The sequence below is a fragment of the Ceratotherium simum genome, chromosome 37 (genome assembly GCF_057802395.1).
Source record: "Ceratotherium simum simum isolate JZ-2026a chromosome 37, ASM5780239v1, whole genome shotgun sequence".
Taxonomy (NCBI): domain Eukaryota; kingdom Metazoa; phylum Chordata; class Mammalia; order Perissodactyla; family Rhinocerotidae; genus Ceratotherium; species Ceratotherium simum.
Genome location: NC_141936.1, coordinates 13,326,717 through 13,347,952, shown reverse-complemented (window position 1 = coordinate 13,347,952; position 21,236 = coordinate 13,326,717). Strand labels below are relative to the sequence as shown.

At 42.2% G+C, this 21,236-nt stretch overlaps 1 protein-coding gene across 1 annotated transcript in view; it reads right to left on the bottom strand.

The window, feature by feature from the left end:
* COL4A4 (collagen type IV alpha 4 chain) overlaps positions 1-21,236 on the bottom strand; it is a 120,598-nt gene that overhangs the window by 71,685 nt on the left and 27,677 nt on the right. The window contains exons 5-7 of the mRNA XM_087424752.1: positions 5,631-5,765; positions 4,798-4,842; positions 3,717-3,833 (exon numbers count right to left, since the gene is read on the bottom strand). Of these exons, the coding sequence (XP_087280878.1) occupies positions 3,717-3,833; positions 4,798-4,842; positions 5,631-5,765 (297 nt within the window). The remainder of the gene's footprint in view (positions 1-3,716; positions 3,834-4,797; positions 4,843-5,630; positions 5,766-21,236) is intronic.

Here is a 21,236-nt window from a genome sequence, read left to right as displayed (position 1 = left end):
TTTCTTTTCTATATGAAATATTACTCACAATTAAATTATCATTATAATCATATTTCACTGGTGGAGATTTCTTTATTCTCTTCATTATTATTATCATCCAAAGCTTCTCATATATATTTATTCAATGTTCAGTTAAGGTCTATTAAGGAATCTCCTAAGACGTAACATATATAATATAATATAATATAATATAATATAATATAATATAATATAATATGTGTATATTATATGTAATATGTATATATACACATATATTTATATATTATCTTATGTAATTAAACTTGAAAATATATTATGTTAATTTATATCATATTATATTTATATAATATATAAATATATTTATAGCTATTTGCAAATTATTCAGCAGGAAAATTGTATTTTTCTTCACAACACAATGCACATAATACTTGTACTACTAAGTAAATAATTTTGCACTTGTCAGCTAATAATTTATGCCCCAGAAATAGTAAAAACATTTACTTTATTCATGTCAGTATTTTTATTCAAAATAGAGCCTATGTATCCTTTGTAAGGTAAACTTTTAAAAAGCATAACATGTTCCTTTTGGAAGGTTTTTGTATGTAGCTGCAAGTTTGTTTACTTAGAGTATTTTTAAAAAGTGAATGAAACACTCAGTGTATTCCTTTTCCCTCAAAGTTTTCCTACTTGATATCTTAATTTCCTACTTAATATCTCAATACATCTTAACTTGATTACCACATAAAAATCCTACCATCCTCATATATCAAGCTTCTATGAAGGACATACAGATTTCAAAGTTAATTCCTCTTAGAAAAGTCCCTGACTTTGCTTCCAATGAGAGATACTTAACAGTTTTATGGTAAATTGTGTCAACAGTTTCCTTGAGAAATCAGATTTACCTATACTGTACAGGCAGTCCTTGCTTCACTCAGTTCCAATAGGCACAAATTTCAGTTTCACAGTTGACTTGAATTGCCCCAGTCCTCCAACAGACTGGTTCAAATTTCAGTTACCACCATGTATTAACTGAGCTACAGCATAAAATACACACTTCACTGCTAGCTTGTTAGCCCAGGGATCACTACATAAGTAACAGATGTGAATCATGATCACTGACTGATCATATCAGTCCTTTCAAAGTCTGTTGGTGCTTGGTCACTGCACATCTGTTAATCAGTTCACACACACACAGACAGCAAAGTGTGTTGTAGTGTTGCCCCTTATCTCCCAGCGATAAGCCCAAATGACATTTCATAAAAACAGACCATTGAAAGAGAGAATTGACCAACAAAGATGAAAATGAAGTGAGGAAATGAAAAATGATAATGCTGGAGATGAAATTCAAATAGAATATAAACAGTGTCATAGAAGAAATAGCTGATGGTGAGAATGTTGACACCACTGTCATTGGAGCCAGAGGAACTTAGTGAAGACAAACTTATCACCATAAAAGATGGAAGTGGTTGTGACAAAAAGGAGGAAGATGCGCCAGAGGAAGTGACACAGGAAAAGAACTTCATGTTAAAGGAACTCTTCCAAATATTTCACAACCCCAGAAGCTGATCCCAACTTAGAAAAGAGTATGACAATTCACCGAAACATAAAAAACATATTCACTTGATATCATAAGTTGCATGACAAGAAGAAGGCAAGCACTGTTCAAACTACCTTGATAAGTTTTTATAAAGAAATAAAACACTTTAATTCTCAATGTTTCTAATGTATTAAATTACAGTGTACTAAAGAAATATTAGTTTTTTAATAATTTCCATATATATTTATTATAACTGATAGTAAGAGAGTTTTTAATGTTTTAAAAAACGTTTTAAAGGTCATGGAATAAAAGTAATGTTTCCCATTGGATGTTAAGGTTGCTTTGTGTGTTTTCAGCTTGCATGGTTATTCTTTTTTTTTTTTTTTTTTTGTGAGGAACATCAGCCCTGAGCTAACATTCATGCTAATCCTCCTCTTTTTGCTGAGGAAGACCGGCTCTGAGCTAACATCTATTGCCAATCCTCCTCCTTTCCCCCCCCCCCAAACCCCCAGTAGATAGTTGTATGTCATAGTTGCACATCCTTCTAGTTGCTGTATGTGGGACACAGCCTCAGCATGGCTGGAGAAGCGGTGCGTCGGTGCGCACCCGGGATCCGAACCCGGGCCGCCAGTAGCGGAGTGCGCGCACTTAACCGCTAAGCCACGGGGTGGGCCCCTGCATGGTTATTCTTAAAGTTTCACACTACTGTGCAGTGAGCACTGCCAATATATGAAATGGGTCAAAGGAAAGAAAGTTGCTTTGCAAAGAGAATATTATGACAAGCTTCAGTATTGTGGTCAGTACTACACACTGTGTTAAGCCTAAAATCGAGAAACTCTGCTTTCTTGAATGTTCATAGACACTCGATAGAATGAGGTTTGACCCAATTTGAAGATCTTAACAAATGTGCATTCACCAGACTGCACTCAAGCCTTCAAATGGCTGAGTTTGAGAACAAAGGGTGGTTGAGATGCTTAACAATGAAAGCCAGTTGTTCTTACTTGATACCACAAAAAAGATGTGAGTATGGAAATTCTTTTTGAGTTCTGTGTTCAGATCAGTTCCACTAGGATCTGGAGCAAAAGGAAAACTCATGAGAAGAAAGCAGGATGACTGTGGTAGTGATGATAAGAAAACTTCTTAGAAGGAATGTTGAGAAATGATATTTATTCAGGTAAGTGGAAAGCCTAAAAAATAGTCACAGAAAATGAGTTTTGAAAGGCCAAATCATCTCCAACCTTTATTTAAGCGAGAAAAAGGAAAAGAAACAGAGAGAAGGAAATACAGGAGGTAGAGAAAAGAGTAATTCTTGCTGAAGTTATGTTTAGATAAAAGTCCAAATTTTTGAAGAAAAATTAAGAGAGGTAACGTTTTCTCAAGTGCTGGATATTGTTAACTGTTTCTGGACCTCCATTCTAAACACCTTCCATTTATAGTTTTGTATTATGGGGACTAGAAAGCTAAAAGCTACATTTCCTAGACCGCTTTGCAGCTAGATGTGAATTAGGTTCCACCTGGGAGATGTACTTAAGAGATTTGGAAGGCAGAAGTGAGGAAGACATCCTTTTCCTGGCCCTGTTGTTGTTGCCAAGCAGGAAGGTAGAAACTTGAGTGTTTGTTTGCTGCTGTCTCGACATGGGGATGAGAGGCAGTGGTTATGGTGCAGAAGCAGCTTCCTAACTTCTGGATCTCAGCTAAGTATGAGCCCTTGAAATCAATCATCCTGTGGTGGCCCCTGAGTTCCCCTCCTCCAACCTTTACAATAAGTGCCAAATTCCCTGTATTAAATTCCTTTCTGTTTGAAATACCTAGAGGGGTTCACGTGTCTGCAGTGAACCTTAAATGATAAACAACATAAGTTTTGCTCACCCGCCTCCCTGCTCCATTCCCCCATGCATCCTCTGCGGAGCAGCCAGGAACATCTTAATGGAACATCAATCAGATCACACCCCTGCCTTAAAGCTATCCAGTGCTTTCCCATGTCATGGAAAAGAAAATCCAGCTTCCCTCCACAGTCTACAAGTCCCCAAGTGTTCTAGGCCCTGCCCACCTCTCTGTCCTCATCCTTGGTCACCCCCATTTGTTCACCATGCTCCCAGCACACTTGTATTAACTCCATTTCTTGAACACATCAGGCCTGTTCCCATTGTAGGGCCTTTTCACTTAAGATTCCCACTAGGACGAACTGTGGATGTCTTACTCGGGGACCTTCTGGGCCAGGAGCACCTCTTTCTCCTGGAAGCCCTGGATCACCTCTTGAGCCGTTGTAGCCATTTATGCCAGATTTGCCTCTGGAACCAGGAGGCCCTGGGTGCCCCTACAGGAAACAAAATTATAGGTGAAGTATTTTTGCAAGAATACTATAACACAAATGTTAGGCAATATGGAGACCAAATTATGGCAATTGTGACTCACATGTTGTTTAATTTTGTAAAACTTCCTTCCCTACCCACAAGTACTATGCAGTATAGTAAAAATAAATAAATAAATATGAATACAACCCAATTTAAATTAATTTAGTTTGGAGTATTCTGGGAAACTTGAGAGGAAACCAACCTCAAAATCCTTAGAAAAGACTCTGATGATTGTAAAGCACCCAAAATACCTCTTTGTTCATTCATTGGGTTTTTATATCGGAAATGAGAGTCTTAAGCCCACTTCTGCTGTTAGGACTTACCAGCAAACAAAAACTTTTGGTATGAGTATACATTTATTCCCAGAACATCGCACTTGATATGACAAGTATATCTAGCTCCTATTTTGGATGGTTTTTCTCTAATCTGTTTGGAAACCTTACTCTTCAAGTAAAGTGTTTTGGTCTCGGAGGTATTACTATACAAAACTGAAATGCAAACACCCTTTCATGCACCAAGATAAGAAAATAAAGAAGAGTGTCCTATATATGCATATTTTTTGAACATGTGATTTTAAAAGTTTTGATGAGTGTTTTCTTAACACTCTTTAAAAAATTACCTTCTTTAAAAAAATGGAGAAAACTAGGGGCCGGCCTGGTGGTGCAAGTGGTTGGGTGTGTGCGCTCCGCTGTGGCGGCCCGGGGTTCGCCGGTTCGGATCCTGGGTGCACACCGATGCACCGCTTGGCAAGCCATGCTGTGGCGGTGTCCCATATAAAGTGGAGGAAGATGGGCACGGATGTTAGCCCAGGGCCAGTCTTCCTCAGCAAAAAAAGAGGAGGACTGGCAGATGTTAGCACAGGGCCGATCTTCCTCACAAAAAAAAAAAAAGAAAAAGAAAAAATGGAGAAAACTTACAGATACTTACAGGTATGCCATCCAAACCTGGAAATCCAGGAACACCCGTTGGACCCTAAAATCCCAGAAAATAAAACAAAGATATAAAAGTTACTAAATTATTAGGTTAACAAGTTGATTTACTTGAAAACATGAATAACTAATAACTCTTTTAAAAAACACTTAGCAGTCATTGTCACCTATTTTTACATTAATGAGCTTAAATACCAGCGTTTAAGAATCAACCTTTTGTACTTTTCTTTTTGTACTGAGGAACCCAACTTGGCAGTATCAATTCAAAGAAAACATTCAACACCCTATAAGCCAGAAATTCGACTTCTCAGAATCTATCTATCCCAGAGAGACAAACTCTTACAGTGCACACAGGTAATTTAGAGGATTTTTTTTTGCACTCTTGTGCTACACAAAGGTGGGGTAGGATCCCAAATTCTCATCAACAGGGAACAAACTATAGTTTTATCCACACTATGGCATATTATGCAGTATTTTTAAAGGATTCAGTTCAATCTACATAAGTTGACATGGAATGATCTCTAAGCCATATGGTTGAGTAAAAAAAGAAAGACTCAGCATGATATAGATCATATTACTTAGGTTTTTAAAAAAGTCATTAAACAATACCACTCCTCACTGTGTACACTCATGTATTTAAGTGAAAAGAAAAGATCTAGAAAGACATGCTCCTCTGGAAAGGGATTGGGGAATGAGGGCTGACTATGGAAGAGGAGTTTAGACCTAATTTATTATAAGGTGCAAGTAGGTACTACTTGAGATTATAAAAAATCTGGCATAGTGGTGCTGGTGAGCGGTTAATAGGAATCTTTCATTTAAGAAGCAACTCACCTTATCTCCTTTGTCACCTGCTGCTCCAGGAGGGCCACTGTCACCTCTCATCCCTTTCTCTCCTGGAATTCCAATGGGTCCTGGAGGTCCCAGGGGTCCAATAGGACCCTGTGACCCTGGTGGTCCCGGTTGACCCTAAGAAGGAAGAGTAAAGAGGGGTTGATTCTTAAGTAGCATCTTCTACCAAAAATATATGGTCACTTGAGCTTACAGAAGACTGAAAAATTAGAATTTGAGCAGATTCTAACAATAGAAGCACAAATGATCAATTAACTACAGTAATAAGAAGCAGCAACATTGCCTTTTTCAATCTGAATTTGTCATACGATAAATTTGAATTACTACTTGTGTGTACACACACATACATAAACTGATTATGGTTCTCTTACTATTTTCATGCTGTCAATGACATTTATAAATCTTGAGCTGTTTAGTGAAGCAAGGAACTTAAAAAAAAAAAAAATCAAAGACTTATTACCAGTATGTTAGTGGCACAAGTTGAGAGTGAGAAAAAACTGCCAGATCTTTTATTTACTTCAAATGGCTAATGATTTGTCTGCCCTTTTAGAAGGAAATATTTCTTTTTTAGCTCCTTTTACCTAATTTCTTATTCATAATGTGGAATTAGGCTCTCCATGTGACATTACATTTATGCAATCCAACTTTCCATGAATGAAAAGGTCACCTCTTATTTTAGGTGAAGAAGTTTCATGAGCTCAGTTCACCCCTGAGCCCACTGTGGGAACATTTCTGGCACAAAGATGAGGAACTCCCTTCTAGACTGTTCTGCACTGCATTTAGATGGACTGACCCGTCGAATCAATGCTCAGCTGTTGCCTGTGAGAGGCAGCTGCGAGTCTCATAGCTCTTTCTATTTTGGAGTCAAGAAGTTTGGCCTCCGAAGAGCACACCCCCTTGTCCCCCCATGATAATGCTTCCTTCTCTCTCTCCACAATCCCTCACATACGTTTCCCTCCAGGACTGAAATTTTAAATGTTGTGGATTCTAATACCCTACTTCTCTGTCTCAGCTCAGACTTCTCTTCCAACTTCCAAGCGATCATATCTAGCTGCTTCCTTAACATCTCCTTGGATACAATGGTACCTCCAGCTTAAAAAAATAATTTAAAATGGAACTCTTGATTTTGCCCCCAAATATGATTCACCATCTATCTTCCCTGTCTACCCACCAAATCCAGCCAGAATCCTGGGAGCCATCCTTAATATACTTCTTTCTGTCACCTTTACATTTAATTCATGATCAATTGGTACCATTTCACTTCCGAAATAGATCTGAAACTCACCCACCTCACTGTCTCCCTTGCCGCTGCCCTCTGCAGGAGAGCATCAGGGAGCCTACTGCTCTGGCCTCCTAAATGGTCTCCCAGCTTCCTCGACCCTCCTCCAAGCCTCTCTCCACAGCACAAGCCCGGTGACATTTAAACAGAAATCAGATCACAGCACTGCCCTGCTTTTTAAAACCCTTCCTTGTCTTCTCACTGCAGGGAGAATAAACCTCACGCTTTTTACCTTCCAGGCCACACAGGGTGTGGCCCCAGGTTCCTTTGCACCCACGTGCTGTGCCGGCCCCCCACTCACTACTTTCCAGCCATGTGGCTCTTCCTGTCTTAGGGTCTTGTGTGCTTTCCCTCTGCACTGCTCTTTCCCCACGTCGTCACAATTCTTGGATCTCCACCCGACTGCCACCTCCTTAGAGGCCTTCCTTGATGCCCCTCCTCCAGTGAAGCAGGATCTTCAACCATTCCCAACCCCATTAGTTTCAATCAGGGCGTGCTGTCCATTTCCCTCTTAGCATCTTTGCATTTCATAAGTTTAAATTACATATTTGCTCATCAGTTTATTGTTTGCCTCTCCAATTAGATACCAGCACTATAAGGGCAGGGATATTTGCTCACCAGTTAAGTCTCCCATCTCCCATCGACTACATCCTTTGGCTCAGGAAATTCCTTCTGAACAAATAAGGGAGAGATGGACTGCAAGTGACTATGCTCACAGACCAAGCCTGACCACCCATCTGACTGGACACACTCCACCTGGGCCCTGTGTGGTTAGGAAAGTGATTTTTGTTTGTTTGTTTGTTTGTGAGGAGGACCAGCCCTGAGCTAACATCCAATGCCAATCCTCCTTTTTTTTTTTTTTTTTTGCTGAGGAAGACTGGCCCTGGGCTAACATCCATGCCCATCTTCCTCCACTTTATATGGGACACCGCCACAGTATGGCTCAACAAGCGGTGTGTCAGTGTGCCCCTGGGATCCGAACTGGTGAACCCTGGGCTGCCGCAGAGGAGCGCGCCCACTTAACCACCTGCACCACCGGGCCGGCCCCAGGAAAGTGGTTTTTAAACTTTGAAAAAAGTAATCCTATCAAATGTAATTTTTATGACATATAAATTTATTTTATACATTCAAACTTATTTACTTTTTATAAAATAATCAATGTACAGGAACAATGAGGCTATTTGAATGAACTCACCTATCTAAAATCAGGGTTTCTAAATGTTTTTGGACTCAACATTCAATCTTTGTCTATAATTTGATGTGGGTAGAGAGTATCTTTGATTCCTATGGTTTTTTAAGTAACTTTGCAATCTTAGGATAATATCTTTACATTAAATAAAGAGAAGGTTTATAACAAGAAGCTTCTAACAAGGCTTTCACTGATGCAAGGTGATTCAGCTGCACATTACCATGCACTGTGGTGTCTAATGTGCTCAGTTGTGTTGTCTAATACATTTCAGAGCCCATGTTGTATTTCATTACACTTTGCAAACAGTCTTGGTATTCATTTGAAGCCAGGATGTTCACCTGTAATTTTTTGTGCTTCTTAAAATTTTCCAAAGATTTAAGAAAAATCATTTTACATCCCTTTCTCCTCCCAAACAACATGGATAACTGTATTTGATGAGCAAGTCAGTCTTGGCATGTGGAAAGAAAAGCTAAATGAATTTCAGGAGATACTGGCTTAGATCAGATCTCTTAAACTTCTGGGCAATTTTGAATAATTAGTGGTCAACTCCAAGCGTGCATAGGACCATATACAAGAATATAGGGCTGCCCCTTGGGGGTTAGGGTCCCAGGGCAATATATATTGTGCAGAGCCCCACCTACATAAAAATCGGAGTCACCTGAAATCAGTGTGTCAGCACCACTCTGGCGACCCAATCTCATGTGATCCCATGAACGAAATCCTGCACTAGTAAGTGGGGATGTTCTGTTAGCCGGCCACCCTCCTGAAACCAGGGCCCAGCCATGACGATCCAGACAGGCTCATAAGCAAGAACCCCAGAGCTCCTCACGTGGTCAGCCCCACATTGGATAAAGGGTCAGAGAGCACTCAGAAGAAAAGAAACAGACCCTGGGACCCACCCGGTCAAGGCTGCTGGCCTTGGTCAGGCCCAGACACAGGAGAGAGACCGGGCAGGGCCCTGCCCGAGACATGGGCCCCAGGGGCAGAAGCCTGCTTGCCCAGTCTAAGGACAACAGTGCAAGAATATTCACCACATTATTTGTAATAGCAAGATAAACTGGAAATCCATGAAAATCTGCCCAAATGAGACTGACTGAATAAGTTATGGTACCTTCATACAATGGAACAGCACACAGCCTGTCTCAGGCTGGGGGCCCAGAAGCAAAATGCAGGACAAGGAGTCAATGCACACGGTCTGTTTGAGAATCAAAGGAGATGGGGTGAGAAAGCAGGGCTGTGACACAGAGAAGGGAAGGCAACCCAAAGGGTCCAGTATCAAGCCAGTCACCACTGTGCGGGCCTGAGGGAAATGTATAGGGCTTGGACATTAAAGAGAGTGAAGGAGATCTGTCTGCTCTGGCATACAACATCCTCGCGACGCTCATGAGGAAGAAACAGAGGGACTGAGCTGCCAGGCTCTGCAGTCAGGCCCCTGCATTTGAAGCCCAGGCCCACGCTTACTAGCTGTGTGACCCCAGGCACGTTTCTTAACCTCTCTGTTCCTCAGCATCTTCATCTGTCAGTGGCATGTGGATATAAAAAGAATAATGCAAGTAAAGTGTTCAACATAGTTCCTGGCACAATAATGCTAGCTATTGTTATTAAACATTATTATTATAAATAGTTCACTGTCAAATGTGGAAAAACAAGCCATATGTCATAAGATCCCAGCTGTAGAGAAAAAAAGGACACTTTCCCTCAATATGTGTTTATAAATGAACATTTCTAGAAGGATATACAAGAAATGGCGTATTGTCATGTCTCAGGAGCGAAAATTCAAGACTGGGCGATGTGACATCCTGTTTTGTGAGCGTCTTACCATCAGCAAACGTGACTTTTATAATAAAGATTAATTACCGTTTCTCTTTCACCATTAAGGTATTGACTTAGCAAACACTGTCGACAACAAGTCAAAATTGCACTTTATTTGTACTTTCCCTTTTCTTCATGCTTTTTCATCAACATCATAATAGCTACTGTTTATTGAGTATCCATAAAAATACCAAAAGCTTAGAATTTTCAAGGAAGCTTAAATGTACAAATATTTGTTACAAAAAAGACAAAAATAACATATAAAATATAATTATATGGGCACAAACCATTTGGGGTCATTTTGAGGGCATGTCAATTTACTCTAGATATTGCACGAATTCTAAACTACAATCTAAAAGTAAGAATAAAGAATGACTTCAGCGAACCTTTTTTAACTATGTTAATTAATCTTACTTACTTAATTAACATAAGTTAAAAGCTTCCATTTTTTCTAAATGTAAGGCTCAGGAAATAACTGCTTTTTCATTAAGTTTGGGAATTAAGTTTTCATCTTGCATGTAATTTATACGAAAACTCCTCAAAGTATCTTTTGTGAATGCCGTACCTTACAATAATGTGTTATTTAGAAATATAACAAAATGCACTTTTGAACATAAAGGGTAACTGAGAAAGAGACAGCCAATTAACTGGCTATAAATCTCTTTAATGTGTTTCATTTTAGGCAGGCAGTGTTGTATCCAGTGAGCTAATGGAACTTTGGGGAGAAAAAAAAAAAAGAGTGGAAATGTTTAACACAGCGGTTAAACATGATGAAATTCCATTCATTATAGCAATGTCTCCTGATCTGAGAAAGTGCCATCTAAAACACTTTCAAAAAGAAAGAAAACAAGGAATGGTTATTTGCCTTATTAAATCTTACTGATCCCCCCTTTTTCGTCCTCATCTGCTCCCTCCTCCTCTGACTCGGATCTGTGACACGGACTTCCTTGTCATTTCTGAATGAGCTCTGTTCTTTCACAGACTTTGGTGTCCTGCCCCATAAGTGTCCCTCCCATTCCCCCCAAGTCATCTCTCAATGCTCCCATGGGAAGACTCCCTCGCTCTCCTGCTCTCCCCACACACTCCCTTCAGAATTAGATGCCTCTCCAAGATGCTCCTGTAATAACGCTTCTCATCTGTTAAGGTGATCATCTCTTTATCACCCCAACCCCACACCCACTGGACCATGAGCTCCTGGAGGGCAGAGTCTAGGTGTCCAAGGTCATGATGGTAAGAAAGGCAGAGAACAATAAATAATAAAATAATACTATCAGCACCCTCCACACCATCACCCAAGGGAAGACGTGTGTAAATGAGGAAAAGGAGCTGCTTTCTTGTGTCTCTGAACTGCCATCTCCAGAACTTTGGCTGATGGTAGATATGTGGACATGTGACGGACGTGGGAGCAGAGCATAACCTCACACCGCGAGCAATGGCCCTGAATGCAGTCATGTTGGTGTCTTTTGTCGCTGAGATGTAACACAGACATTGTTATCCCTTCATTTCAACCATATTAAACAGCAAATACAACTTCTACTTTGCAAGTGGAAAAACTAACATAAAACACTAAATGCCTGCTTTTTTACGGCCATTGGAAGACTTGGTGGTTTGTCTTATATTTAGTGCTGTTTCTTTGTAGTATCAGGTATTTTACTATTTTAATTTTTAAAAGAAATACACTAAACTTTGTATAACAGTACTAAATCTCTCAGAAAGCTACTCACGGAAATTTCCCACATACCAATGTTTGAAACAATCATTGTTAGTTCACCCAATTTGAGTAAATAATTTATCCACAGCAATGTAGAGAATAATTCCATTTTCATTAAATTATTTCCTATAAAAGGAGTCAGTTAAAAAAAACTATTTACAAGTAAATATTCGAGCTTACTTATTTATGGGGCTGTAATAGAATAAAATTCAGGATGAACAGGCATAAATAACAAGCCATAAAATTCATTTCTACAACTAGAGAATCATCAAATAATCATAGAAATTTTGCATCTTTTAAAAAAATGTTTAAAGAAATATTTCACTCCTAACCATGCACCCACCACCCATGAACAATAACACAATATACAATGGATTAGTACTCTGGATGCAGACTAGCAAAAAGAAAAAATGTCCGGTGGAATGATGTTCTGACGTAGTTTCCCTAATTTTGTTTTTGGCTACTGTGTACACAGAGTTGCCTCTGCGGTTTACGACTTTCAGTGAGAGACGGTGAAGTCAGAAAGCAGATTCACTGAATCCAGAAATGACAATCAACTGGACAGCTGAGGAAACTTTGGCATGCCAGGGGAAGACACCAGGTCATCTCTTTCTATCTACCCAAAGGCCAAGCTGACACTGTGTCATCAGACCTGTTAGATGCCCCTCCTGCCTGTGGCTACAACGCGCTGGGCTCTCGGGCCAGCTGTGCAAATAAAGGATGAAGGCAATTAGAGCGGACAGAGTCACACGCCTGCCCAGCCCTCTGAGGCCAGAGCATTCCTTTAGGATTCTGTCCCTTGTTTATCGTCCATGTCAGGCACGTCTCTTGAGCAGGGCTAAGATCAAATTATTTTTATTCCACAACAAGTTGGTAGAAGAGACAACTGATAAGAGGATATGTTTTTTCTTAAAACCAAAATTTTCAAATCAGCCTCTTGTGCTGCCACTGATCTGCTCTCTCCCAGGGACCAAACTCTTCAGGAGTGACAAAAATCTAAGAAACTCTTTGTCATTTTAGCAGTATGAGGATTGGGAGAAATAACTACAGATAGACAACTACAAATATGTGTACAACCACACTTTTTTCTGCAACTGCTCTTTCCTAAGTTGAATCAGTGCAAAGCAGTATAAATAAATGTTCATTCATTCATTTATTAATGAATTTATTATGAATTTATTTTTAGTATTTTATAATGAATTTTTATATTTTATTATTTTATAATGAATTTTTTATAATGAATTTATTAATGAATTAATGAACAAATGAATAAGAAAGATGCTTTTATTATACTAATTACACAGAAATTTCCAAATTGCCATTGGCCCCTAAGACCATGACACTGATCATCAAAAGTATCACAGGAGGGGCTGGCCCAGTGGTGTAGTGGTTAAAGTTCTGTGCACTCTGCTTTGGCAGCCCAGGTTTGTGGGTTCAGGTCCCGGACCTACACCGCTCACCAGCCGTGCTGTGGCAGAGACCCACAAACAAAATAGAGGAAGACTGGCATGGATGTTAGCTCAGGGACAATATTCCTCACCAAAAAGAAGTGTTGCAGGAAGAGGAAGGCTTAATTATTAGCTTATTTATTAAACTTGGTTGTATGCCTGCCACTCTCCATAACTTATCTCATTTAATCCAACCAGCAACCCTGAGAAATGTGGATTATTATCCCCATATAGATGAGCAAAGCCTCTTCAGAGGGTATAACTTACTCAAACTCACATACCTGGGAAGCTTGAGTTCATACCTAGACCAGTCTGTTTCTCTCCAAAAGCTCTCCTCTTCCGCTGCCCCAGCCTGGCAGAGTGGAGGGTCCCTCCACTAAACCACACTCACTCACACCACGCCTGCAGGGACATTTCAATTGCTTCCAGACTCATCTTATTTTTAAACTTTTAAAAATTTATCTCAATGTACTCTATGTTCTTTTATGAAGTTTTTTTAGAAAATGATAGAATTCATCAAATTAATTAAAGATCTCCATTTTTGTGATTCTCAAATCTAATTTTCTAGTCCCTTCCTATATCTCTGTTTTTAGAAACCTTCTTGAATCTTCTTCCCCTGTTAATTCACACTTATCATGTCAGAAGTTGAGCTCATCACCCCCAAACTGGTTTCCCCGCCATCTTCTTCTCTGACCCAGAGGATGGCAACTTCGTCCTTTCCATCATGTAAGCTCACCCCCCAGCTGTCAGCTTGGCTCACCCTCTGTCCCTCATTCTCCATGTCCACCCCCTGACCAAGTCTATCACATCTTTCTTTGAATTAAATCTCATGTCTGTCTCACTTTCTCCCCACTGCGGAGACCTGGGTCATGGTCTCCTCATCTCATGTGGGTTATCCAAGCACCAGCGTCCCTCGCTTCCTTAGCCCCCATCTTCTCCCCACTCCCACATACAACCGTCAACTCATCTTCAGTCTTACCTTCCCTGAGTCACTGCTCTCATCAACACCTGCAGTGGGTACAGTCTACCTCCCACCACCCAGCCAACCCTATTCCCTGTGATGTCCACAGCTACACCCTCTGCTCCAAACACACTTGTATCTTCTGTTTGCCTGAAGCCATAGCAGCCTTTCTCCACCTGTGGTTCAAATTCTACCTTCTTCCAATCAAAGCGATGATGATGGTGATAATTATAACCATGACTATTCACTGAGTACTTACTCTGTTCTAGGCACTGACATGGCACTCAACAGTCTTCTCATGGAATCCTTACATCCATAAAGCAGAAAGTCATCCCTGTATCTACTTCTTTATTCCCAAACGAGGCTCAGAGACATGAAGCAAGTGACCCACAGCCACTCAGCTATCAGCTGGGGAAGCAGAGATTCGAACTCAGCTCCTCTGACTTCGAAGTTGCTGCTTCCCTTTTTACCCCAGTCCTTACCAATCTTTCTCCTACAAACTCTCATATCCTCCCTAAAACAATTAACACCTAGATAGACTCATCATCTATTTTTCATTATTGTTTTGTGCATGCTACTTTAATTAGTATCTGCTTGGGGTGATGTCTTCTAGTAAGATCTTTGAGGTCAGGGATCCACGTGCATTTTTATTAATGCAGTTGGCCACTGCCTTGCACAGTATAAATTCTAGACACATACTCATGGAATGCTGAATAGATTAAGGCTTCTATAGGAAAAATTAACAAAGAAGCATTTAGCAGCACTCTTTCACCCTTTTTAATGCTTGACCGTAATTCAATGATTTGCCACTAGGTGGCACTATAACATCACTTAAACCCTCAAACAGGACTCAAGGTGCACCATAAATCCTTTAGCTGGTGCCTCCAGAGTCTTCCCCTATTAAGGAGGAAAAAACCGTTGGATATCAGGAAGGGTTATGAAAATAAATAACAAAAAGGTGTTAGAGTAGACAGTGCAAGGAGACAGCACTTTTCTTGTACCTGAAGTCCACCTCACTTGTTAATGAGGGGATAAATTGGTCAATTTAGCCTGGAGTAACACTGACCAGGGATTTTCAGCTGTGTTCTTAAGAGGCAGCATGGTGCTGTGGAGAGAATATCGCACCGAGAACCACAAGACATGGCTTTGCCGCTGAACAATACGGTCATCCCTTGGACCAGGTCATCCAAGAGCGGTTTTCCCATTTTTAAAGATGGCATAACGTCAGCCCAACATCATACACCTGCTGTGGGAACTGAACGAGGCAGTGCTGAGAGCTCGTGGTAGGCTCCCTGAGGCGCGAGAATCCAGCTGACCCTCCCTCCTTCTTCCTCGCTCTATTCTCCTAGTCTCCCTGCCCCTTGCCCTCTCTGTGTTTTCCTCCGACCTGTGTCTTCTGGGCTGGCTCTCCTTCCTCCTGGTGGGAGGATTCTCCTGCAGCTCCTCAGGGTTTCCCTGGCCTCTTCTCACTTTCTCTTGGGCAAACTCCTCCATTTCCGTGGGGTCGATCACTGAACAACCCCTCCATTTCCCTCCCGAGCCCAGACCTCTCTTCTGAGCTCTGGCCACATATCCAACTGACCTCAAGCTCCACGGTCCAAAACTGGACTCGTGGACTCATGACCATCCCCCTAGATGTGCTCCTGGGCCATACACCACTGTCCACGCAGCTGTTCACGCCTCACCTGGGAGTGCTCCTGCCTGCCTCTAACAGCCTACCTCCAACCCTCCCACATGCAGCCTCCCTCTCGTTCCTGTCAATTCTGCCTCCTGAATATTCCTGACACCCATCCCCCTCCTCTACACTCACCCACTTGCTAAGCCACCATGACATCCCACCAGTGGTGGCCTCCTAAGAGGTTGCTGTCCCTCCACTATGTTCTCCAAACAACAACCAGAACAATCTTCTCATAACGTAAAGTCAACCTGCTTCCACCCTTCTTAAGATCATTCAAAGCCTTCCTTATTATCCAGGAGAACCTGTTCTGCTTTTTCAGGTGCATCTCATGCCACTTGCTCCTCACCTACTAGGATCAAACCTTCCTGCCCATCTTGCAGTCCCTCAAACATGCCAGCCCGTCTCCTTCCTGCGTCGGGGGCTGAGGAGAGGCTGTTCTTTCTGCCCAAACACTTGCAGTGGACTAAATGGTGGCCACAAAAAGATATGTCCATGTCCTAACCCCTGGAACCTGTGGGTATCAACTTGGACAGCAAAAGATGCGAGAAAGTTAAGGATCTTGAGAGGAGGAGTTTATCTTGGATTACCCACATGCGCCCTCAGTGTCATTACATGTACAGAGGAAGATCTGATACAGACACACAGAGGAAAAAGCAATGTGAAGATGGAGGCAGAGATGGGAGTGATGTGGCCACAAGCCAAGAAACACCGGCAGCCACCAGAAATGGGAAGAGGCATGGAACAGATTCTCCCCTATTGCCTATTATAAAGGGAGTACGCAATGCCCTTGCTTTTGGACTTCTGGCCTCTAGAATGGGTGAGAAAATGAATTTCTGTTGGTTTAAGCCACCAAGTGTGTGATAATTTGTTACAGCAGCCCTAGGAACTAACACGACATGTTTCTCTCAGGCTGTTGCTAGGTGGTCTCTGATTCCACCAGGTCCAGCTGAAGTGGACAGCTCCCTCTGCACCCCCTCCGCCCCCCCCATACACACACTGGGGCTCCTATGCAAAACCAAGCTAGGGCAGCAAATTATCCACCCAGGGAGGGAGAAAGGATCTTTGTCTTTTTTTTCCCCAACGCATCCCAAGCATCTAGAACAGTGTGTGGTGCTCACCAGGCCCCAGAAATAATTGCTGAAGGGTGAATCACCATCTCTCCTGCTGGACTGAGAGCTCCAGGCTGCGGGGACTTTCTTCATTATCACTGAGGCCTCACAGCCTCATATGCCTGGCACAGAGCGAATGCCCAACAGCTATTTTCTGAATGAATGGAGGGAATGAATGGTTATTTGCTGAATGAACTGCAGATAAGATTGTACGACAGAGGAGTGAAAAAATGAGGAACTTGGAGACACAGCTGTCTCCCTGTGGATCTCTTGGCAACTTATTGAAAATGGTGTTTGGAAGGAGAATTACCTTTTTCTTTCCTAAAAACGCCGTAATTCAGCTAATTTAGTGGGATGTTACTCTTGCCCTAGAGAGTTGTTCTTAGAGTCACAAACACGGCTTCCTATTTTCCTATAGGGACACGCCCTGGTTTGGGAGACACCATATTTCTCACCACCGACAAGGCTGCCTTCCCTTTGGTGATGACCTTGATCCTCCCAAGTTCAGCAGAGTCCCACATTTGCTGAGCTCTGCGCCAGCCTGGCCTGGTGGACGCCGGGTCGCAGAGCTCAGCAATCATCATTGCTATGGAATTGAACTCCACAGGAGGAGACCAAAGGCTCCCCTGCAAATCGCTGGCAATTTAATGAGGTGACTGATTAGTGCAGACACGCCATAATCTACCTTCAGACCCAAACTGCAACTAGGATTCCCCAGCGAGGTTGTGGACACTTGGCCTGTTTGGAAAATAATACATTTTAGAACAGAGTAGGCAAATATAAGCTGGTTTTCTCTCCTTCTTTGTCAAGCACAAATGCTAGATTTAAAGAAAGAGACGTGTCAGCCTACTGAGAGCCATGTTAGCTAGTTGGAGTTATTCTTCTATATAGATATCAGCTACTAACACTTCTTCTACCGCTGTGGTTAATAATAGGCCAAATAGTATGAAATGATAGACATGTCTCCTCCCTCTGCCCCCAGACCCCCACGCCCTGTTCAGAAGTATTTCCTCAAGCACCTGCATAAGAAATCCTACAACTGAAGATTCCTTCTTTTAACTTTTGCAAGTTTTCATTCTTCAAAAATCAAAGTTAAGGGGCCAGCCCCTAGTGGCTAAGTCCAGCATGCTCCGCTTCCGTGGCCTGGGTTCCCAGGTTCGGATCCCCGGGGGAAGACCTACACCACTCATCACACTATGCTATGTTGGCGACCTACATACAAAATAGAGGAAGACTGGCACAGATGTTAGCTCAGAGTGACTCTTCCTCACCAAAAAAAAAATATATATATAGCAAGGTTAATATTCTGACAGAGGGAAGACTTTAACAAGCTAAGCCAGAATTGTAAACTGGCAGCTGGTGGGCTGAATTCTACCAGGAAATTTGTTTTAATTCTTAGGCACTGTGTTTCTTCACAATTCTGAATTCTGATTCCTTTACATGACAAATGGGTTGTCTAGCTCCCCGTGGTCTGTCCCCAAAGCCAACTGTCCTATCCCCGCCCCCCCTCACTCAGGTTGCCTGCTGTCCCCTGAAGGCACCGGAGTCTGTCCCCTCAGGCAGCACTTCATTTATCAGAGAATTCTCCAACAGAGACAAAATGAGTTAGGGAGTTAGTTCTTGGAGGAGAAAGACATAGCAAGAAAAAGAAGAAAGCAAAACCAAAAATCTAAGGGGCTGGTGAAAGACTAAATTTGCCAACTTCTCAGTTGCCATTGGAACTTACTTACATCAAAATATAACATAATTGACTTATGTGAACTTTGGGGCATAAGAATGATTGCTCTGAACCATTTATCAGGCTATAGTTATAATGTGTGCTAGAATACAGCTGTATGAGTGATGAAGAGATTAAGTTCTAGAACTTTGTGTGCAAATAATTTAATGATATGAAAAATGTTAGCAGTAATTAAAATTTCCCAGGTAAATTCCTTTTTTATCATGGAATGCAGGCCCTTAGGAGCATCAGGAACAAATGAATGAGATTGCAGGAAAAATATTTATACATTTTTTAGTGATTTAAAATTCCCAAAGGAAAGACTCAATTGCCAATGTGGGATTTTAGTTTTCAAACCAAAAAATCTAAGACAGATCTTGAGTTTTAAGACATTTCTCCTCCTTGTATATAAAACCACCGAACTGTAAAATTCCATTGACTTAACAGTTGCTAGACTCCCTTAAATGGAAAACAATATGGATATATTTTATTCTAGAAAAAACTATGGGAGGTATCTTTATTATCTTGCTAGTTACTAAAGCAGAATTTATAAAAGGTCCCATCCTAGTCTATAAACACACATAATTTTCCCTGCAAGGAGACAACCATCAAAAACGTGGAGGCCCGGCCCCGTGGCTTAGTGGTTAAGTGCTCGCGCTCTGCTACTGGCGGCCCAGGTTTGGATCCCAGGCGCGCACCGACGCACTGCTTCTCCGGCCATGCTGAGGCCATGTCCCACATACAGCAACTAGAAGGATGTGCAACTATGACATACAACTATCTACTGGGGCTTTGGGGAAAAAAAGAAGGAGGAGGATTGGCAATAGATGTTAGTTAGCGCAGAGCTGGTCTTCCTCAGCAAAAAGAGGAGGATTAGCATGGATGTTAGCTCAGGGCTGATCTTCCTCACAAAAAAGAAAACAAAACTGGTTCCCTTAAAAAAAAAAAAAAAAAGAGATTCCTCCCTTGAAATTGATGATGAATAATTTAAAATCCTGCCCAACGCCACCTCCTCCCATCCTCAAAGAGGGATTATAATGAGGTTTGGGGAAATGTTAGGGAATTTTGGAATACTTCGGAAGACAATTATCTAGCTGTCGTATGTGAAGAGCCACGCCCTGTATCACAGAACCATAGGCTGTTAGTGCTGGGAGGGACAGGACCAGCCCTCTCATCCAAACCCTTATTTCCCAGGTGAGGGCTCTGAACCCAAAAGAGACCAAAGGGGTAAACCCAAAAGAGACCAAAGGGCTAAGTCCTGAGACTCCAGCTCTTTCCAAGATACTATTGAACCCTTAAAAGTTCCAAATGCAGCAATAGTCGTTTTTGTTGCTGCTGCTCAAAGTACTTACTTCTGCCCTACCTGAGATTCACAGGGGAATTTGAACTGTGTGAGACTGCTCATTTAATAACAGGTTGAAAGGCTGTGTAGTGGGGGGGGCAAGACTGGGAGAGAGACTCCTGCTAATTCTGTTCCCCTTTCTCTAGGATATGGCAGGTATCCCTCCACGTGTGCTGCATGCTGCCCTGGCTACCAGCTCAGCCTCCCCAAACCTGTCCAGGCTGGAGTCTGAATTTTTTTTATTTTTTTATTTTTGGTGAGGAAGATTTTGCTCTGAATTAACATCTGTTGCAATCTTCCTCTTTTTTGCTTGAGGAAGATTAGCCCTGAGTGAACATCTGTGCCATTCTTCCTCTATTTTGTACGTGGGTTGCCACTGCAGCGTGGCTTGACGAGTGATGTAGCTCCACACCTGGGATCCAAACTCGTGAACCTGGGCCGCTGAAGCAGAGCTCGCCGGACGTAACCACTACGCCATGGGGCCAGCCCCTGGAGTCTGAATTTTAACTTACTGATTTATGTGTATTAACTACCTATTAGGTGCCATCTACTGTGATCATCTCAAAGAAGCACCAAAAATTGACCCCACTTCTCAAAGGGGAGAAACAAAGGTAGGCAACTTAGATTTCTTGAGTGTCCACTCTGGGCCAGGAGCCAGCGTAAACATTTCACATGTGCCCGCACGACCACCTTGCAGAAGTGTGTACTTATATCTAATCAAGACGGTTGGGCACATCCACATGCAAACCTAAACAGAGCTGCAGGCCAGGGAGGGAAAAGTCCCAGGAGAGGGAACCAGATTCCACCAGGGGGCATCAGCGCTGCCTGGGATAAGCAGGAGGCTTTGTGGGGGCTGGCGTCTCCGCTGAGCCTCTTTGGGGAGGGCAGGAAAGACGGAGGCAGAGTGGAAGTGGGAAGGCACTCCAGAAAAGGATGAGGGGTGGGGATACTCAGATGATGCTCAAGGGAGAGTGAGGGGGCCAACGGATGCAGCTGGAGATGGCTGAAGGGGAATTAACAGTGATGACTGACGAAAACACGAGTTGAGGCCAGACCGTGGGCCTCCAATGGTTCATTGGTGAGGCTGAGCTTCGTCCTGTCGGCACTGAAGGAGCCACCCATGGTCCCCTGCCTTAGATACAGCCCAGCTCCTCCTCAGACTCTAGCTTCAGGCTCCCGATGAAACCCTGACCACAGTCATTCTACAGCGTGGGGCCAGCCTGGCTTCCCAACACTCGCTTTAGAGACAGCAGTTTTAATTTGGAGCTTGAACACACTACTCTCTCAGGCATGAAGCCTTTAAGGCATTAAGGCATTAAGCCTAAGAGAGCACATAATAATT